This window comes from Carassius gibelio, chromosome A13, assembly GCF_023724105.1.
Source record: "Carassius gibelio isolate Cgi1373 ecotype wild population from Czech Republic chromosome A13, carGib1.2-hapl.c, whole genome shotgun sequence".
NCBI classification, from domain to species: Eukaryota; Metazoa; Chordata; class Actinopteri; order Cypriniformes; family Cyprinidae; genus Carassius; species Carassius gibelio.
In genome coordinates, this window is record NC_068383.1 from 19,136,432 (window position 1) to 19,159,663 (window position 23,232).

The 23,232-nt window shown below is 38.8% G+C and overlaps 1 protein-coding gene across 3 annotated transcripts in view; it reads left to right on the top strand.

Moving 5' to 3' along the window:
* The window catches only part of lrmda (leucine rich melanocyte differentiation associated), a 262,778-nt gene that overhangs the window by 209,101 nt on the left and 30,445 nt on the right, over positions 1 to 23,232 (top strand). For all 3 annotated transcript variants that reach the window (XM_052613529.1, XM_052613530.1, XM_052613531.1), the window contains exon 6: positions 19,308 to 19,395. In XM_052613529.1, coding sequence (XP_052469489.1) covers positions 19,308 to 19,395 — 88 coding nt within the window. The remainder of the gene's footprint in view (positions 1 to 19,307; positions 19,396 to 23,232) is intronic.

Genomic DNA, 23,232 nt, shown 5'->3' on the forward strand with positions numbered 1-23,232 from the left:
GAAATGTCTTATGCTCACCAAGGCTGCATTTATTCGATCAAAATTACAGTAAAAACCATAATGTGAAATATTACTATTTAAAATAGCTTTTTTCTTTTTGAATATATTTCAAAATGTAATTTATTCCTGTGATGCAAACCTGAATAAAACTTCTATAAAAATAAATAAAATAAAAATCCTTACTGACTCCAACGTTTTGAACTTTAGTTCATTTATAATATTTAAAATACATTAATGGTAAAAATAACATGTCATACAACACTTTTGCAGGACTTAAAACCAGGCACTGAATAGAGTATCTGTTAGAAGTTGTTACTGTCAGTGACTCAATAAGGTAGGTGGAATAAATTGGTCATTGCACAATATATATCCTCTTTGATTTTCCCATTTACTGGATAACAGACAATCATGTTAACCTATATTTGATTGCCTTTTTTATACATTGCATGATGTGTATGTGATGGACGTTGTAATACATTTTTCAGTTTGAAAAGGATGAATGAATAATTGCATATATCCTTATGTCATTGACTGTAGCATTACCTCTGGATCATTAATTTTGGTGGTTTGGATGTTCTATGGTCTAGTAAGATCACAGTCCAGCGACTGCTTAGTGATGCATTTCTCCAGCAAATGTCATGGGCCTGTAGCTCCGCTGTCACACTATTAAGGTAACGTAATTATGCACACGGCCGGTCTCATCCTGAAAAGAACAAAATAATTCCTGTTGAAAATTGACACATTGTTTAGCATCATTTTTTTCCCCTGCCTGCAATGGCGGTGAACCAATCATTTTGCCACGCTTCAGGTATCCCAGATAAATGAATAGTCTTTAGAGTGTTTGCAACAGCAAGCCTGGTGAATAACGCATGAGCTCAGTGCATTTGAGTGCACTTGGCAAAGACAGAGGAGCTCACATGGCGGCCACACCTGCTCCGGAGTGACATGACACGACAGACACAGTCCATTCCCAGCTGACCCTCACTGTGACCGTGACCTACAATACTCCTGTAGCTGCGCTTGATTGAGTGGCACAACATTTGGACACTGGCTTCCAACTCTGCCAGTCTAGATGCTTGCCTAGAGCGTCTGCACAAATGAGATGTAGTGATGCACTGACAGCTCTGCAGATGAAGTCATGGGTGAATTTGTCCACTATGATGGAAGTGTCCATGCTTGTCTTATGGGCAGAATAACTTCGCCCTATCTGATCTTGTACAGTGACAGCGGGACAGCCAGTGATTTTAAACATTCATTGCTTAAAGGATTGTGATAGGCTAATACTTTTTTTTCTGCAAGGATGCTGCATTTCTCATTCTGTATATTCAGATAGTGAACTGTATTTTTGTGTCTTACATTACTATGACATGATCCCTGACTCTCTGCAGACCCTAATATTGCTGGGCTTGTCAGTTATTATAAATATACCGTAGTGGGCAATAGTGCCAGCCTTAGTCTGATGCATATCGTGACAAAAGATGCTGAAAAATGTATTTGAGGCACCTAGCAGTAACTAAACAAAATATCCATGAACAGAATTGTCTATTCAGTTTGTTTTGCTATTGTTAATTAAAATTAATAAAACTATTTTTCTAATATATATATATATTAGGGGTGTAACGATACGCGTATTCGTATTGAACCGTTCGGTACGACGCTTTCGGTTCGGTACGCGGTACGCATTATGTATACCGAACGGTTCGTTGGAGTAATTAATTATATTTGAAAAAAAAAAAAAAGAGAGAGAAAGAAATATAATGATATGCGTTCAACAAGGTAGCCCAATAACCCAAACAACGTAACAGGCAACGCCCCTGACACTCCCGAAGAAGAAAAAAACACCATCTTATATGTTTATGTTAGGCTACTCAGCAGGCGCTCGCTCACTCAGTACGCGCTGAAGGCTCGTTGCAAAATAGCCAATGCGTTTAACAGACTAGAAATGAGAAGATCCTCCAATAACCAACAGGTCTGGTGTTTGGGTGCACTTTGGATTCCCTTTAAGCTATAATGGTGATGGCAAGAGAGTGGTGGATAAATAAACAACGGTATGTCGCATCTGCAACATGACAGGGTACACCAGCGGGATTACAAAAAAAAAAAAAAAAAAACCCAGCGGGAATATCTGGGATATATGCGTCAGTACTATCTGGGAAAAGACGAAAAAAAGGAGAAACATGCACGCAGCAAACTATCCCTGCAGCATTTAGACACTATAGCTTACAGGGAATCCAACCCAAACACCAGACCTGTTGGTTATTTTAGGATCTTCTATTTCTGGTCTGTTAAATGCATTAGACATTTTGCAACGAGCCTTCAGCGCGTGCTGAGTGAGCGAGCGCCTTAGGGGCCGTTCACATATCGTGCCTAAAAACGCATGGAAAACGCTAAGCGCGTCTTTCTCCTGAGGCGTCTGTCTTTGCTAAGCAACAATGACGTGCTCTCTCCATGAGACGCGGAAATTTCAGCGAAGGATAAATGGATTTGCAGCTCTAAAAATCGCTTGCAGTAGCTCTGCTACTGAATTTATTTCAAAGTTGCAATCCATATACAACTATGATCAGCTGTTCCTTCATCTTGGCTGAGCTCTCAACGTTGTTACGGGAAAGGATGAAGCTGATTGGTTGGTTCTTGTCACATGACCCGCGGTGCGCTTGCGGCATTCTGAAAAGTTGAGATGTTTTTACATTTTGCTGTATCTAAAACGTATCGAACCGAACCGAACCGTGACATCAGTGTATCGTATCGAACCGAACCGTGAATTTTGTGAACCGTTACACCCCTAATATATATATATATATATATATATATATATATATATATATATATATATATATATATATATATATATATATATGATACACTGATGTCACGGTTCGGTTCGATTCGGTACGTTTTAGATACAGCAAAATGTAAAAACATCTCAACTTTACAAAAAAGTGCAAGCGCACCGCAGGTCATGTGACAAGAACTAACCAATCAGCTTCATCCTTGTAACAACGTTGAAAGCTCAGCCAAAATGAAGGAACAGCTGATCATAGTTGTATATGGATTGCCATTTTGAAATAAATTTAGTAGCAGAGCTACTGCAAGCGATTTTTAGAGCTGCAAATCCATTTATCCTTTGCTGAAATTTCCGCGTCTCATGGAGAGAGCACGTCATTGTTGCTTAGCAAAGACAGACGCCTCATGAGCGCTTCTGCCCGAGCGCTTTGGAAAGGAGGAGAAAGTGGCGCGACTAGCGTTTTCCATGCGTTTTTAGACGTGATATGTGAACGGCCCCTAAGGCGCTCGTTCACTCAGCACGCGCTGATGGCTCGTTGCAAAATGTCTAGTGCATTTAACAGACCAGAAATAGAAGATCCTCCAATAACCAACAGGTCTGGTGTTTGGGTGCACTTTGGATTCCCTGTAAGCTATAATGGTGTACCGGTGTCTAAATGGTGCGGGGATAGTTTGTTGCATGTATGTTTCTCCTTTTTTTCGTCTTTTCCCAGATACTGACACAATAAGGTGATGTCGGTGTAAATGAGTTGACATGTTTCAAGTATTCCCGCTGGCGTTTTTTTTTTTTTTTTTTTTTTCGCTGGTGTAGCAGATGCGACATACCGTTGTTTTTTTATCCACCACTCTCTTGCCATCACCATTATAGCTTAAAGGGAATCCAAAGTGCACCCAAACACCAGACCTGTTGGTTATTGGAAGATCTTTTATTTCTGGTCTGTTAAACGCATTGGCCATTTTGCAACGAGCCTTCAGCGCGTGCTGAGTGACATAAACATATAACTATAAGTTGGTGTTTTTTTTCTTCTTCGGGAGTGTCAGGGGCGTTGCCTGTTACGTCGTTTGGGTTATTGGGCTACCTTGTTGAACGCATATCATTATATTTCTCTTTTTTTTTTTTTTTTTTCAAATATAATCAATTAGTCCAAAGAACCGTTCGGTATGCATAATGCGTACCGCGTACCGAACCGAAAGCCTCATACCGAACGGTTCAATACGAATACGCGTATTGTTACACCCCTAATATATATATATATATATATATATATATATATATATATATATATATATTTTTTTTTTTTATTAAATCTGGAATAAAATATAAATATTGAAAAATTTTTAAACTTGCTAAAACTGAAATAAATATTAAATTAAAACTGTATATATAAATTCTGATAAATGACAAAGTACACAATTACTGAAATTAAAATATAAAATGTTAATTCAAAATAATAAGTAAATGCTATAAAATTATTTAAATAATAAAGAAATTTTACTGTCTGAGTTTTGTCTGTGTTCAGAATAATCACAATTTGTATTTTTTTCTTGCTACCGGTTGCGGCTCGCATCAAGTCCAAGACATTGATGATTGCATATAGAACAGCCACAGGCTCAGCACCCACCTACTTCCACTCACTACTATGAATCTACATCCCCTCCAGAAGTCTGAGATTCACCAGTGAGCGATGCCTCATGGAACCATCACAAGATGGCTCAAAATCACTTTCCAGAACATTCTCGTTCACCATTCCTGGCTGGTGGAATGATCTTCCCACCCATATCCGGAATGCTGAATGGCGACAGCTCTTTTGAAACTACTTGGCTTCATCGTAAAAAATTTAAATCTTTATTTATTCCTTATTTTTTTAGCTTATACTTATTTGAACTATGTTGAAACTTGGTTTTACAAGCACTTCCTGTGTCTGTTTGCTTCTTTATGAATATTCGCTTTATGGATCCCCCAATTGTAAGTCGCTTTGGATAAAAGCGTCTGCAAAATGACTAAATGTAAATGCAATCACAGTGAATTTCAAATAATTTCACCTCTAAAAAACAACAAAATAATAATAAAAATAATATATAACCATTCTTCAGTCTAATCCTGTGGAGATTCAATTCAAGGTGAACCTGAGATCAGTTTCTGGTGAGCCGCTCAAATTTGAGGTTCTTGATTAACAGTGTTAAATCAAACTCTCACACTTTTATTTTAGAGCGTTTTGTGTTGTCACGTGGACATTTTAGATCATTAGGATTGTTAGATTGCATTATTTTCTCTGTCCTGTCTCACTGAAGAAGCGATCTAATCAAGCAGGGTCTCAGCTTAGGCTCTCACTCTTCTCATTAGTCAGATACGGTTCTTCAGAGAGTCATCATTTGCTTGACGTAATGAATAGGTTAATAAAATAGAATAGTTTAATTATTTTTTACTCCCTCACTTGTTAATGATTCCAGAGTAGCTCAATTGAATAATACGATTCCTGTTATTAATTATCTGCAAGTCAACTTGTTTAAATGGTATTTTATGTGCCTTGATAAAATTACAGCTAGAGGCAAAGTGGTGATAGACAGACAAAGGCCATGGACAAATTATCATACAACTATTAGCTTGTTTCCAAAGGGTTTTATGTTAATCTTTTAGTGCTTAAGTACCCCGCAATTAACATCAGGAGGAGCTGCCTTCCAGCAAGCTTTGCAAATTGAAGTGCCCAGATAAAGAAGTAGTTATTCAGATGTAAACCAGGAGAACATTGGGCTATCGTACTGAAGTGTACAGGAATTTTCATGTGCGCGAGTGAGCGTGTGATCAAGGAGGTATAACGATATCATTATCTCTCAATGGCTATGACACAAGATGTCTCTTTCAGCCCGCTGTGCTTTTGTAAAGCACTAAAGCAAGACCCTAACAGACAGATGAATGGCTTTCTTCGTCAGTGCCATCTGATGAAGGAACACATTTACGTATCAGCACCGGTGGCTTGATATGCAAATGTGGTACTTTGAGAAGGCTATAGGGAGATATGGCTCATTGTTAAGGTTTCACAGCCCTGTGTTCCTTTTATGCTAAACAGAGTCGTGCCCACGGCGAGAGAGCGGCACCCATCTTGTAAATCAGCCTCCATCTCTGCTAGCTTAAACCAACAAAAAGAGGGCCTTAACCCTAAAGGACATGTGTGATTAATAGGATAATTAGAAGCGTTACTATCTGGTCTATCTTGTATTTCATGTCTGTTTGGAAAAAAAAAAAGTTTCATATCATTATATGAATATAACTGATGTAGTTGTTCCATCCAGATAGAGGGCGAGTGGTACAGTAAGTAGCATGCTAGCATTAGTTAATTCTGTGGATTGTGGCTATCAAATCCTAAACAACTATTACACTATATAAACCTTTTGTTAACTGTCTTGGACGGAAAGTGCCAGCCCAGAAACCAAATGGAAATGGAACCTGACAAACTGAATAAATAGTGGTAATCTCATTGGGAATGTTACATTAAATACACAATATTTAATTCTTGAAACAGTCTTGTTAGTCTACAGTCTCAAAACTATAAGATAAAGTTGGGTACTTGTGGCCACTCTCAAACTCTATATAGCAGCCTGTTGTGTTATTTATTAATATTTGAGCATGAGAATTGAAATATTCACTTCTCTTCAGACAAGGCACCCACCCAGGGTTTCACTTTTTATTTGCTCTAACCCTATTTCCACAAAGCCGCTGTGTTAGTGTCCAGATAGAAAAATAAAACACTTGTCTTTATACTCTTCCCCATGTAAATACGGTAGATATGGTCTGACCAGACCTTTAAACATGATAAACACTTTTGCCTTCAAACTGAATTCTTTTGTGTCAGGCCCCATAACTTATTGAGCATGATTACAAAGCTACCAATATAACAAATTAATCTGATGGACAGAATTATATCCAGTGCTTCCTGCAATCCCCAGTGACACATACTAGCTTAATGCTCCTGACAGCAACCTGTGATTTTGTGTCCCAAGAGGACAACAGAAAACATTCACAGGAAAGGTCTGAGACTGGGCCTCCACCTAGTTTATGAAACCCTCTCTTATTCACCGCAAACATACTGCCATTAAAACCAGAGAGGAGCATCTGGGAAGACAGAAAAGTGTGTTATTTGTATGTTAACAATGAAGTTTGTCATTTCAGTCAAGAAAGGGAACTGTTTGACACAATAGTCATGGGCAGAGATAAACAGAGTAAAGCGAAGAGATTGCAGAACTGGTACAACACTGGCTAATTTATCTCGCTGAGAGACAGATTAAAGACAGGGCCCAGTAAAACAAAGTTGGGCCGCCTTAATCAGCGACAGACTGCAGGCAGTATTAATAATAAATCAGGCCTGGATATTGAGAGGCCTGGGTGTTATTAGAGAGCATGGCCTTTTAAAGCATTTAAAACAGGCCATCAAAAGCTCTGTTTCAACGAGTGAGAGAGCTATAGCCGTGTTTCCACTATCGAGCTAGGACCGGGCGTGCTAGTGCGTGCCAGGGCCAGTCGCGTTTCCACTGTCACTTCCGGGGCTTGATTGTGCCTCGCCGGGGCTTCCTCGGGGCCAACGGCCAGGGTTTTTTGGCCCGACGAAAACCTTGGGCCAAAGCGGGCCAGCTGGGGCTAGAGGAGGGGTTACGAACAAAGGCGGAGTTTCTCCATGTCTGGAGAGCGTCAGCGCGGATCATTTCAGAAAGATAACAGCTTTAACAGTATTAAAGACGTTTTAAAATAAGTTGAGCTCAAAACTCACTCTTAGTTAGCAGCAAGTGTTTGAAATAACTTGATCCGATGTGGATTATAATCACTAAACAAGGCAGAAATATTTATAAGCGATGTAAAAGACTATGCACGCTAAACATTAGTAAACATGGCAAATATGACCGCTTGGATAAATCAGATGTCAGCTTCTTATTCTCTATCACAATTGTGTATTTATTAAGTAACATTTTATCTGTCGTCTCATTTCGTGAGTTTAGCTCCACGTTGCATATCATCAAAATATAATAATGTTTTTTGTTTGGGAGCTTTTATAAAAATAGAGTCTGCGCTGAGGATCATTTCAGAAAAATAACAGCTTTAACACCAGCATTAAACACTTTTTTTTTTTAAATAAGTCGAGCTCAAAACTCACTTTCAGTCAGCAGCAAGTGTTTGAGATTAAAATCACCATACAATGCAGAAATATTTATAAGCGATGAAAAAGATATGCACGCTAAACATGTTTCCATAGTAAGCATGGTAAAATATGACCGCTTGACCGCTTGAAGAAATCAGACATCAGCTCCGTATTCTCTATCACAATCGTGTATTTATTAAGTAACTTATATTATCTGTCACAAGCCTCGTATTGAGAGTTTGCCTATCATAAAAGAATATAGCCTAATAATGTTTTTTGTTCGGGAGCTTTGATAAAAATAGAGATATTATCATTCATTCTAAATATGACGGCTACTGTGGCTAATAAACAGAAACAGACTTGACTGAATAAGCAGGCTATTTTCATGAGCGTTAAAAATAAATAAATAAAATAGAAATAAGTGTATTTATGTGTGATTAATTTTGAGTCCTGATAAATTAAATCAATATGATCAATGTTTTACTTATTCTATAGTTAAAACATCGATGCTTTTGAATTTGAATATATAACAAAGCATGCAAACAAACGGCCGCTTTTATCATCTTCGTTTTGTGATCGCGCATGTTCCAGTGACTTATTTCTTAGTTTTCTGAATACTTCTCTTTGTTGGTGAAATGATGAGGTTGCATGACGTTGTTCTGAGAGGCGTGTAAAGGGCGTGTTTTAGTGACGTGCATCGGTGCTTCAAGCTCCACTGTGGAAACCCTGCGCTACTCTGGCCTCGGTGCTACTGGCCCGGAGCTATGAGCCCCGCCCGGCCCGCTTTAAGCCCTGGCTCGCACTGGCCCGACAGTGGAAATGCGGCTTATGAGTCCTTTCCAAAACCTAGTTGAGCTGCATTGCTCTCTACATGCCCGTTGCTAAGCTAGCTACACAATACTGTAGCAAACATGGACCACATTAGTAGTAGGTGAATAGTTAGATTATTTTTAGTATTGAATGAATATATTTATAATAAACATTTCTCTCGTTTCATTATCCATCTCGTATAGATTTATTTTTTCACTGAGCTGGGATTGATTTCTCTGAATAATACTTGCAATGATAATTTAGATTATTGACAAAAGAAGCATTTTAGGAGGTTTGCACAGACTTTAAATGGCTAGGTTTTAGCAAAATTTGTGCTTTACACAAATGTGTTGGGCATAGATTTATTTGTAACTATTTTTCTCTTTCATGCTTGGATTTTGTTGCTAACCTTCCACTATGCTAACATTTTCTAACGTTCCATGCTCAAAGAATGTTGTTATATCATGCTCATGCTCAGTGGACTCTTATATCTTGATGATTACCATATTTGCATATTTCTTTCAGCTTATGTTCACAGTCATGCTTTTTTTTTTTTTGATTTAGCATTGATTTAGCTTTTTTTTTGTCGCTAATCTTCCAATATAGTTTTTGTTGCTAATGAAAGAATGTTGTGTAACATACTTTTATGTTAATATTTTGCTGTCCTTTTGTTTTACAAAGATAGTTCAATTATGCTCAGATTTTGTTGCTAACCTGATCTTGTATGCTGAAAGAATGTTGTGAGCATATTCAGTGCATTCTGACCTCTTGATTTCTCAATTGTTATTGTTTAAATTGATGCTCTAAGGATCACTTATGTTGTTGTTTGTGTTAGATAACACCAAGGCTACTTTAGCACATTTATTTGGAATGCAAATGCCCCACGGGTCAGATGCAACATGATTTCAAAGCTACAACATAAAGCTGGCTTTTATGTTCCTCTTGCACCATAGTAGAAGCATCTCTCTTTAACTGTGATTAGGGTGAAGTCATGGGAGAAGAGACAAGATTTACATTTCTCTGTGTCATTAGTTCGACATGGGGTCACAGCTGGGCCTCTCCCACCATAATTGCATGGCGTGATTTATTTGTAATGAAGCTAAAATACATATAAATCTCCGGGCTCTTCATTGTTGCAGGATTCCCTCTCTGATTAATGACCAGAGCAACAACAACAAAAAAGAAACAAATGTGCTGTGGATAAGTATGAAATATTAATCTCGGTTGCCTTGTTAAATGTGTAAATTTTCTGAAAATACCAATAAATAAATGAAGGTGTTTTGAGGCTATCTCCCATTTTGCTGATGATGGAGAATGCATGGTTGGCCACATTCTCGGAGCCCTAATAAACTTTATTTCTACCTCAGCCATCATCCACGACTCCCAGGCATAAATAGGCTTTATGTAAATCTGTCAGCACCTGGCCTGTGCCGAGGCTTCTGTGCAGATATTGGCCTGTCTGGAAGTTTATGACGGAGTTTAAAATCCTTCATTAAACTGACCCGCGGGTAAATCCACTTAACAGGAAAATTGCCCCTGCTCTTCTCTTTGGTTTGGAGACGCAATCATGAGTCCATTTCTAACTTAATTAATTGTCCATTTCTGTTGACAAGAAATGTATGCAGTAATAATTTGCTGGAAATAGATGCAGAGGGTTGAAAGTGAGATCTCCATCACCGCCTCGTGTTCCAGCAGCTGCGGCGCGGGTAATATGAAAGTATTTCAGCCACTGACGAGCCGCTGTTTGTGCAGTCACGATTATATATATCCCCACCATCCACTGCCTGCCTGAGAGGCGCTCATGGAGGTCTATGATAACAAAGAGTTTGTGATTTATAGCTTGCTGTGAAAGCAGAACTTGATGAGATTAAACCATTTCATAGCACAAGTGTTTCTAAGACCTTCTGATTTGTAGTTGTGTGCCCATAGTAAATCAAGTTTATATATCTGAAAGCCTGCTCAGCAAAGCAGTGCAATTACTGTTTAAGACAGCTACTTTTTATTTAATTTCTATCCAGGGTTTGTCTCCTTTATTTTCGCGCCTGTCAGAGAGGCGCTCACCTTCATAAGTCCTTCTCCCGGGGAGGGGAGGATGCTGGGAAAATAAGGCCTCCTGCTATCTTTCCCTCGCAGCCTTTAAAACCGCAGCGAGCTGATTGTATATTCTAGTGCAACTTGTACATACATGTGGTGGATGTAGGTTTATTTTAATAATAATGACAAAAAGGGTAAAATTGCACGGGATATGATTGAAAACCTTTTTTTTTTTTTTTTTTTTTACAACGGCATCATCCCACTGGCCATGTTACTAATCGATTATCATCACACTGTAACATGTATTTGTTTTGCTTTACGCTGTAGGCAGAAATAGCGCTTGCGAGCTAGTCGACAACCTCAGCTTTTATCTTTCCTGCAAACATCAAGAGATCTCATTATTTAGACACGTCTCTGTTTTTTCCCCTCCCTTATGCCCCAAGTCAAAATTAGTTTTTTACTCCCTCTGTGATCTTCTCTGACTGGGGCGCGCTGGAAGTAAAGAAAATGGCTGTCTTCACATCAGGGCTGAGTCAAAGACACTTCACAGAGTCGATCTTCCTGCTTAAGCATTGCTAAGTAACCTTCACATTTCACTCATGTAAAAAGCTAATTTCCTTTAAGTTCACATGTCACTTTCTGCAGGTCTGCTTTGTGGGTACTTTTCAAATGTCTCGGAGCGTCTAATTGCATAGGAAACATCTCAGACAACCGCTTTGACAGTCCTACTCACAGAATCCTCAATAATTTAACATCCCACATACTTGAAAACATCCCTGACATTAGATACAGCTCCTAAGCACAACATAAAGAAGCACCATGTGTCATACCTTTGAGAGAGAGTGTCTGTGAAATGGAAAGATATAAAGAGGAGATCCAAATGATCTCACACTGAGAAGAGGTATACAGAACTGTTGAGAAATGCTAATTTTGTGGCGTGATTACATAAATTTGGCAGCTGCTTTATCCAACTACAATTAATCATCTGCAAACAATTATATTTAGTTAATAGTGTATATTGGCTAATGAGGTAGCACTTTATTTTACAGTCCTGTTCCTCATGTACATACTAAGTACTTATTATAGTAATTACAATAACTATGTAATAACTAGGTACTAACCCTGAACCTACCCCTAAACCTAACCCTACCCCATGTAGTTACCTTGTATTACCAGAACTTTCTTCGGTAAATACACTGTAAGTACACTATAAGTACATGTTACTACATGTACTGTAAAATAAAGTGCAACCAACACATGCATCGAAAGATGAAAACATCTGTTAACTAAAAAAACAACAACAACGAAGTGTGTAATTTATCACCATTTCAGTTGGTCAGAATGTTTTTTTTTTTAATAAATATTAATTTTATTTGTATGTATAATATATATATTATACTCAAATATTACAGAAAAAAAATCTGAAACATAAAACCTTTATTTCAGAATAATATTTAAATGGCACATACCATGCAACAAAATTTTAAACAAATCTAATCCAAAACTATATGTGTCTTTTTTTTTCTGTAATATTTATTGGGAAACTTTTCAAGGGATTCAGCAAAAACAAACAAAACAAAACAAAACAAAAAAATATTATATCCATTTACTGATTTTTTTTTTTTTATGACTCAAATTTGCATAAATAAGAAAAACCCTGCAGCTTCTTTGTTTTGACTGAAGTTTTAAGTAAATTTCATTAAACTTTGTTCCCTTTACATTTCCTGGCAGATTCAGTCTTGATAAAGCAGCTAAACGGTTTTAAAAAACAAGCTGCCTCTTTCAAGTTCAAGCCTTGTAAAGCCATGTAAAGTGTTGTGCCTGTTGATATGGGTGATTAACTTCCTGTTGAGCTTAAACCATTGCTTTTTAAAGCAGAGCTGTACGTAGAGTCCCACCTTCGGGAGAATTTGTGTATATGCTTGAGGAAAAAGCTGTTTCACTTGTGACCAGTGGTCATATGATACACTTATGTAGCACAAGTGCATTGAACTAGAACTGGTATGCAACTCATTGAATGCAACTCACACTGTTCTCAAACCACAGAAAAGACTCTTAAACCCCTTGGAGGGCAGGCATCATTACATCCAGCCTACACTTTTGTCATTACCTAAGAAAACAGAATTAATACAGTTCTTGATGCACACTAAAACGCATTACTGCCACATGTCTGAGAGACAATTATTAAGGTCAAAAACATTAAAGTGCTTCTTCAATGATTGGCACACCAAACGTTTTCCTGCTCTCAGCATGACATTTACAAAGCATATAATCACAGTCTGCACTTTATAGGTCTGACCTATATATATATATATATATATATATATATATATATATATATATATATATATATATATATATATATATATATATATATATATATATATACAAAGCATATAATCACAGTCTGCACTTTATAGGTCTGACACATATATATATATATATATATATATATATATATATATATATATATATATATATATATAATATGATTTATGCAAAGCATATCATGATTAAATGAGCTTAACCCTTTAGGCGCCAGAGGTTTTTTCCTAAAACGTTCGATTTTGACATCTTAATTTCAAAAGGCTATATCTTAAAATTTATAAAAGATAGAGACTTTCTGTCAATTATAAAAATATTAAGGATGACCCAATGTTTATGTAGTGATTTTATTTTCCCATCTAATTTGCATATTATGACGTCATATGGGGTGGTCATCTTGAATTATAGAATTTTCATGAAAAGTCACATGTTTAAATGATAAAATGGAGCACTTCTTTCCCCCAAAAAATGTCCCTAACCTTCTGTGTGCTATATTGCACAATACTGAATGCTCAGGTAAATAGTAAGCAGTAAACAAACTGTGTAAATCATTACTAATAAATGGTAGAAACAAACGGAATGTATGTAGCGGTTGGGATTTTCAATTTACTACATGCAGCAGGCACTCTGATTCCATGTATGGGGCACATATATATTATACATATGACACACAAACACAAGTAGACAAGACCTGTTTAGTTCAAAATCTATGCCCCATGTCACATCGCCTCTGCTTCTGCTATGAGCAGCGCGGCCAGATCTGCCTCGCGCACGCGCCGAGTGTGCACATCTCGGACTACTGTCAGTGTCATTGCGACTCCCCACCTTGCCTCCTAACTGTACTATGAATACTTCGACCTCGTCTAACATACCCAGTGGCATTAGACAAAGTCTCCACTACAATACTGTCGCCGCGATTGCGGAGAGGTGCGGTCAGAAGACAAATATACATGTCTAGCGCGGTAAAAATCTCCCGCCTCGTCCCCGCAACAAAAACATGCCTGATAATTTCGCGATGAACACTCCGACCCCGGCTAACATTGTTCACACCTCTGACATTTGGCAAAGGACCATTTATTTACATTGGGCAAATGATTCACCGTCTGTGCTTGGTGTAGGGCTATACTTTCACTTTCAGTATGACCGTCATCTTCTGAATGCAGATATTCCCCTTCAGAATCAGTGTCCGCGAATAAAAGTTCCAACACCTCATTGCGGCTTTATTGAAGCTTTATTGATGCCACTAGATAATAATAATAATGAAAATAATAATAATCTAATGCCAATACTCGCTGACGTTGACAATATTGGTCAGATAAAATGGCTCACTCTCACACAAGCTCCGCTTTTTTTTTGCACTGATTCAATGCACTCTATCTCGAAGATTTTGTATAGGAGCATGACATTTTTTTCAGTCAGAGATGATGTATTACATGTCTGCTATCTAGTGCAGGGGAGGTTGCATGAAATTTGACACCCTATTTGACAAAACCGGCCGTTTTATTTAGTGCCGCATCTTGTCGAGTAAACTCGACCGTGGCGCCAAGAGGGTTAAGTACAACCAGAAAATGATTTCATTGACATAAATACACACAAATATGTTTGTTTTCCCTCTGATCTTCAGCTCATCAAAAAAAAAAAAAGAAAAAAAAGTCTTGCACAAAAAACAAGGAAAGTTTCATACCCACAGAAAACATTTTTTTTCTTGTTACAGACCCAGAGAGAAAACATATCAAAAAGCATTTTACTACAAGTCTTTTGCAAACACAAAAAACTGAAATGGTGTCAAGAGAAAACAAAACAGAAAGCTTGTTTCTTCTAACAATTGCTTTAAGCTACAAAATCTCCTTGAATCCCAAGCCTCCACTCTCTTCTCTCGCTTGTTCGCTCTTAAAGGGAAAGCAGGCCCTTCAGTTGGGCCTGATAGGTTGTAGGCTGATGCTTAGCAACAACATTCCTGTGCCTTAAGTAGCAGTAAGCCCCTGGCTGAACTCTTTGAAGTGGCTGTCAGGCCACATTTATTTCGTTTTAGCACTTTGTCTACTTGTCCAGATATATAAGGAGATAAAAAGCACTGGTGTTTACACTGATCTTTGCCTCTCTTTCTCTCTCCCTCTGTCTGTCTCACTCTATCTCTGTATATCTCTGGTAATTAGATTGTAGCCCTGATCAGGCCTCGTAAGGATGAGACATGCTGCGAGTTGCACTAGGCACGCTCAACTCTTGATGCTTCGGCGAGGGATATCTCCAGCTTTAGGGGTTCGCACGAAACCAAATCATAGCGTTAACTGCGTCTTAGCCACCCGTTCACCTCTTCCCACTTTCTGGGGTGGAGATTTGTTTGGAGTTGATAATCACAAATGGCTGGATTTTTCGGCATTTATTTGTGGGGGAGAAAAAAGGACACGCGAAGGGAAGAGGGAGCATGAGTATGATGTATAATCCAGGAGAAGAGTCATATTTCACTGTGACATTTTCAGCAAGCAGTCCTCCCTTTGAGTGCAGAGCCCCTGTTGGGCTGAGAGCTGCTGTGGCTTTCTCTGTTAATGCCATTATTAGAGACTTTTTTCTTTCTCCAGCTTGTAAATTTCTGCTGCATTATCATAAAGTGTAGTGATTACTCAGTGTATAAAGACAATAATGATGTGAGCAGGCAGCATATGCCCAGGGCCTGGAGAACAAGAGTTTGGCGTGCAGAGATGAGAGGCTTATGCAAACCTGACACTGCAGCGCCCCCATCTGACAAGTGCAGGAAGTTGTGCATTCCGTCACACTGGTGTGTGTGTGTGTGTGTGAGAGAGAGAGAGAGAGAGCATGAGTGGGCGGTGATAAAGAAAGCAAGAAAGTGAACAAAAGAAAGGAAGGTAGAATGAATGAGAGCTGAAGATGAACAGTGTTGAGACTGGAGATTGTGTCTCTGGATGTTGTTTTAAATCTCAGAGGAATGCACAGTTAGCTGCTGCCACTCCGCAAAGACCTCACAAAGTTACCACACGGTCCATATTTCTCAGAATCAGTGCCACCATATTTCGGCCTTGATGGATATTCATCTGAGCAGTGGGATGAGTCAAGGCTCTTGCTTTCTCCTTGTTGCTCAGTCTTAAGATAGTTTAATCTAGACTTTAGACTGCATGCTCTCTCTCTCTCTCTCTCTCTCTCATTGCTGATAGAAAATCAGACACGTTCACACAAGAACACGTTAAAGCAAATCAGTTTCCAAAAGAAAAAATTAAGTTTTAAATGTTATATCATAAATTAAAAACAGACTAAATGCATTCAGACACTCTCTGTTTGTCTGAAGTTAGTGTGAAGAAATACACCCGTTTTTGTTCTTCTAGGTCATCTGTGTGAACTTTGATTAACTGGCTTCATACTACAAATCTCTTCAATGGCCGTTGATTAAAAATTATTGAAAAAAATGGTTCCGAAAAATGTTAATTTAGTTTATATATATATGATATTGTATTAATGCAACATTCAGAGATTTTTAACTGTCCAAATAGTTTTTAGGGCTACTGTACTATCCTTTGTTGTAGACGGACAGATCAGAGCACACAAGTTGCCATTTATTTGATGGATAGTGATGCATATCTTTTAAAAACAAAGTGCTTTGTGAAAGCAGAAGCTCTTAACTGCCTGTCCGTACTCTAAGCTCCCAGACTGAATACATTCAAAGGGCCTGAGGTGACCCCTTGGCTTGTGATTATGTTTGTGTAAAATCTTAAGGATAAAGATGAAAGCAAGGCTCTCGTCCTCTTGCCCTTTTCTCCCCTAAAAGGCCCAGATAACAGCTGGCATTCAAACTGAGTTTTCCTTTAACTTTTTTTTTTTTTTTTGCCAGGATTCCCATTATGAGGCAGGCCTCCTTTCTCATCTTGAGGATGGCTCATTGAATAAGGAGAAAGAGAGGAGTGGATGGGAGGAGAGGAAGTGGAGGGAGGGCTCTGATTAATCTTCTTCCAGGGTGGGGGTGTTTGATCAGCGGACTTGGCCCGGGAGGGGTGAGATGGTTAGGAGAGAGGGGGTATCTCTGATGTTGACAGCAGGCGACTATTGCGCACGGCATGTGATTGACATGCCTGGCCGCTGGGCCGGAGGGGGGGTGCTCTGTGACCGGTGGGGCATAGCCAGCCCCTGTCTGTGGGTGGTGGTGTTAATAATGTGGCAACTGGGAAGATTAATTGTAGACAAGCAGCAGGATTACGAGCGACTTTGTGGCTGGGACAAGGCTGTTAGGTGGGGAAGGCCTCTGATCTGTCAGGTCCAGAGGAAATTCGTCAGGGCGGACTGAAGCTGACACTAATAATGCTACTTTAGGATATTAAAGCCAAATGGCCAGAATAGATTGAAATGGTAACAAGGAAACTGCTGACATACTCTGAAAACCTGATGCAGCTGTATTGTGTAATTAGGACAATAATTAGTCATGTGATATCAACAACGGCGGGAAAATTATTTCTTTTTAAATAAAATGTTTTCTTTATTTTCTGTTGCTTGACAAATATAAACAACCTACAGATAGTTAACCTTTGGAAGAATGTTTTGCAATGTTTTATTTTGATATTCAATTGTTAATATGCATTGAATATGGGTATCTATCCACTAATAATGACTGGATTTCTCATTACATTCTAAACTTCACTGTTTGCTTTACTGCAATGTATATGAACGTCATTTTTTAATATGCAGGCGAAATTCCCACCATTAAACAAGTAACCATTTGAATGCATAGGATGTTTGTATAATAAAAACATACAGGGATACTTCAGATACAAAAACACTGACTCGTTAGTTGATGGTTTCTCATTAAAACGGTATGATTCCTATTGATTAAATAGAGTGTAATACCAGGAAAAACCAATATGGCGGTGCGGTGGCTTCACAAATATTGCTATATTTGCATATATTTAAAATTTCAGTCAATTTCAGTCAACTTTTATTACAATTTTGCTTAACATAAATACTTGACACTTTTATTCAACAAAAATAAAACAATACAATAAATGCTACTCATTGAACTTTCTATTCTTAAAAAAATCCTGAAAAAAGAACCACTTTTTCTTATGTTTCTTGAGCAGCAAATCAGCATATTAAAATGATTTCTGAAGGATCGTGTGACACTGAAGACAGAATGGCTGCTTAATGTCTTTGCCATCAAGAAATAGAGTGTAAATGCAGCTTTGTTGAGCATCAAAAACATTAAAAACAAGTCGTATCAACCCCAAACCTATGAACGGTATATGAACAATACATTCACAGCACCAAGCCGAGTGTTTTCAATGAATGAAATAAAAATAGGCCACCTCTGCTCTGTTTATTTGTCATTTTAGCCCTCACAATGATTAAATGCTTTGAGAATTCCTGCCTGCAGAAGAGCAAAATATTTTCACAAAGGCATCAGATATCAACACATCATGATATACTGTGTTTTTTTTCCTTGAAAGAAGACAAAGGAGGTAGAGAACAACACTTGTGACCTACCAGAAGCACACGGGCGATCTGTATTCTCTCCAGCTGTTCCCTTGTTCTGTCTGTCTATGCGGTGGCCTTTATGTGAATATATTTGTATTTTTAAGGTCGGCCAGTGAGAGATGAGTTTACTTAAACTCAGGTCTGGCCTTTGGAGAGCAGTAATTTCATGCCACCTGTTAGATTGTCAACACACAGCAGTGTGTGTTAGTGAGTGGCAGGCTGACCCGGGCCTGACCCGCGGGGCTCTTCATGGCTGAATGGTGACTGGGGCCCTTCCCCTGGTGGCCCCCTCTCTTAAACAGGCAGGGGACAGGTAATCAAAGCCAGGGCCCGTCCTCACCTTTCACTCCCCTCCCTGCAAAATAATGAAAGTTGCCCTCGTCCTGAACCCCTGTTAAAATAAAAACGCTGCTCCTAACATTTCCTCTCCTTGGCGCTGATAAAATTTATGGCATTTAGACCATCAGTCATGGCAGTGAAATCTCACCCACTTTCTTCAGCTGTCTCTCACCCCATCGTGCCTTTCCATTCTCTCTCCCTTTTGTGTCATCTATCTGGGAAAACATTCTAGATTGCTTGTGACAAATGAGTTCTTTTCTTTGAACTCAATTAGGATCATTGCATACAGAGATCAATGACCAACTTTTCTCCCGTCTGTGTTGGATAATGAATAGTTGGAGACGTTATAAATGTTCACAGGTGTGTAAACGGAGTATGTTGAATTCATGTTTGTCCAAACTCTTGTTCTTTCAGGACGCCGCCAGTGATCTGAGATCCGAATCCACTTCTACGTCATACACCCCACTGCCACGAGGTTCCAAAGATGCCCGAAACCACAAAGGTAGTGTTATTTAGATGACTGACTATTCTTGAATGACCGGTATCTAAACAAACATACACTCGATTGCTAATAGAAGCTGTGCAGAAAAGATCGTTTTGATGTGCTTGAGTCTATAAGAGGCTTTCATGCAGGCCACATTTATCATGCTCTTTTGTCTGTGCAATGCAAAGCGCTGTTTTCTGTCACGGCCGTGGCTGTGCTACTTTCATGTGAGGTCAGCTGTGTGCCTCTCAACCCCCCACCAAGGACAGATCTATTTCAGCAAAGGCTGACCTGCGCCTCTCAAGTGATGTAGAGGAAAGCCCAGTGCTTTGTCAAAATCATGCTGCTTGAGAATAGTCCATTAAAAGGTGAACGGAGCTGACTTATGAAATATTTTTTCTCCTTCTTAGATTTGGGTGAGCTGACATTTTCCATTTGTTATTTTTACGATGCTGTACTGCAGCGTTAGATAACACAAGCCCTCATCTTTGTCCTTCGCCTCTTTTTATTCCTCTGCCTTATCACACCGTTTTTATTTATCTTGACTTATTGCCTATTCTATTTGCTTAATGCATCGGCTCTGACTGTAACTCTTTACTAAAACTCACCTTTGGCTGTGCCATGAAAATGCTTTAATAGAATAGCCACGGCACAAAAAGATGCAGTTCACCTCCAAGACACTGTCAGTGGAAGTCGGCATTGTATTTGGATTGCCGATTAATTCATGGTGCATCTGTGCAATTGCATTGCAGTGCAGTTATTAACTGCTTATATAGTGTAGTATTTTGCTCTTAAAGAGTAGTTGACCCATGCATTACAATTCTGTCATCATTTATTCAAAACAACAATGACTTTCATTGTATAAAAATAAATAAATAGATAAATAAATACATGCATGCATACATAATCTACTGGTTTAGCATGACATGAGCATGAGTAAATGATGAATTTTCCATTTCAGGTGAATAGTTTTATGCAGTAAAATGGCTGAAATCAGGGCATGCCTCCATAGGTAAAAGCCTAGGCCTGTCATGTTTGCTATATGTTACTTGCCACCTTGCAGTGGCTGGCAGGATTAGAGGCGTATATGACAGCAGGCTGTCTCAAACAGGGGCCCACTCTACCTTTTCTCTATATTTTTACAATTGATGTCACCTGTGCCAGGCCCCACAGAGCCAAGGTGCCATGGGTAATTACAGCAGAAAGAAGGTCTGTGGAGGGAAGAGGGAGGACCGGCTACATGCATTCCACTGGAGGTCTTGACTTTGGGTTGTAAGACCCTTGTCTCCTACTTTGGGGGGAAATTGGGAAGTGGACAAACAGTGAGCAGACAGGAGAGGCTCAGAGGAGAGAAATGGAAGAGGGAACAGAAGAAGCTAAGAAAGGAGAGGTAGGCCTGGTGTGACATGGAGAGCCATGAGAGTCTGGAGACGGAGGGGGAGAGCGTGGCCACAGGGAGTTACACTGCTGTCAGCTCCCACCAGCTTTAAACCGGTCTGTCGCCTGAACCTCGCCCCAGTGTTTCTTTCAAGAGACAGATGTCGTCTTAAAGGAACAGTTCACCCCAAAATGATATATTCATCCTCTTGTCGTTCTAAACCTCTATGCTATTTGTTTTTCCAAAGAAAATCTTCCTGCTACAATTGCATTTACAGAAAATGTTGGTTCTGTCAAGCTCCAAGGAGTAAAATTTGTATGATAAAATGTAAAGTAATCATACAGTAGCTTTATGATTAATCGATATAAAAGTATGCCCTATGGATTAGTGGAACTATCCAATGGCGAAGGCTTTGATGTGCTGTGTGTTTCAGAGTGAAGTGCGGTACTGTTCACATGAGCAGCTCATGATCTGCTGCGGTTAATCTCGGACAAGCTCAGTTTGCAGTCAATTCTGCTACACACAAACTCATCTTTGAAACTGCTTCAGTTTTGGTAGATTTAATGAGTATTTGGGAATGCAATATGTGCCAGTTACTTTTTTTCCATTATAATTTTAGATAGCATTTTTATTTTTATTTTTATTTTTTTTAAACCTTAATCTTGCAACTCTATTATATGCTGAAAGTGGAGCCACCACTCTCAATGCTGTCACATTCTAGATTGCCATATTAATAACAATCATCATGACAGGTCACACAACTGCCCTGGAACTTCATACATGATTGCAATGTAAAATATACAAATCCTCATATACATCTCTGGACATAGAAAGCAGCAACCAGCACTTTTGAGTTCCCATCATTCATCTTCACCATGGTAAGCGAACCAGAAGCTGTTGAGGGTGAAACCATACTCCTCCATCAGCTGTGTGCACGCTGCCTTTAAATGGTCCTATTCTGGGCCCTGCTCCAGCTGAGTTGACTGTATTTTAAATGGCACACAACTAAACCCTTGAGGCAGGCAGCCTTCAAAGAGAAATCTTAACTGAAGACCCCCCAAGGACCATGCACTTTTTTTTCCACCTACAGTTTGCCATGATTATGCTGCCGCTGATTTGTAACCCCTAAACAGGACTGCATATGAAGAATAAATGACTTTACAGTCGTGGTACAACAAATAAACAAACATCTGGATACGTTCAGAGGGCACCATTAAAACAGTACATTTCTTTCCCAAAATGTGAAAATGATGACAAATGTGCTGTCACAGAGGCCAGATGATGGAGCAGTGGGTGCTAAGCACTGACTTTTAGAGCTCAGCAGGACAGAGTGAGAATTACACCTGCTGTTTGTCTGCCTACCCTCCATTAACTTACATCTGGATAGCGTGCATCACTCAATTACCAAAGTCTGGATCTGTACCCACATTGTTTAGCTAAAATGCCATGTTTAACATACAGCCCTAGACAGAGATATTTATGCCAGCTGTCCTGTGTAATTGAGATAAATTTGATTGGTGTTGTTGATATGCTATTGCTTGTCTCTTTTTACAGCCCAATAGATATGCAATAGCCCCAAGCTTTGCCTTTGGCAGAGTTGCCTCTTAATTATGGCCTGTCGAGCAGTTGTTCCTCTCTGCTGTTTCATAAGCATGAGTTTGCATGTGTGCATACTGCATATAACTGAATCCTGCAGGCCAAACTTCATGGTAAGCTTGTTGAGCTGTCATTCTCTCTTCCAAGCAGTGTGTCAATCTTAGAATGCACCTTTAACATTTGATATTGGAAAAGTGCTTGTACGTGCTCAATGAGATTCTAAAGTTTCTTTTGTGATGATTGTAATGGTAATGTTTCATCTCGATGAGTGTTATTCTCAAACCAGCTCCAAACTTTGGCCCTGTCAGGCATTATGCTGACATTATTATGGGGATTTTGGAATCCAGAATTATTGGTATTTTTAGGAGATTGGTTATTTGGTAAGCACTGCGAATGTATGCACACAAGTGGTCTACTGTAAATCCTAAAAAAATGCAAGAATATAGTTGCACTATTTACAATATTGAAATAATTAGGGACGCATGATATATCAATAACATATTGTTTATTGGCTGGCTTATATTGGACATTTAACTGTACATGCTCATTTCCCATATTATTACATTTACCTTTGCCGTCATCTAACATACACATAAAGTTACTTTGTAAGAACACTAATAACTGCTGTTAGATTAACATTTTTGTTTTCATATGTACACTACATTATAATGTTGTGCTTAATCACTTATTGTAGTTTCTAGAGGTAGACAAAGGGTATAATTTATCAGTTATCAATCATAACAGGAAAATAATTCAATTGTTTTAGTATTAGACAGAATTTTAGTGTTTACTCATCCCTAATAATTATACAGTACAATTGATATTTAAGACAGCATACATTTACACTAGATGAATGCTCATGATGCTCTGAAATGTGTTGT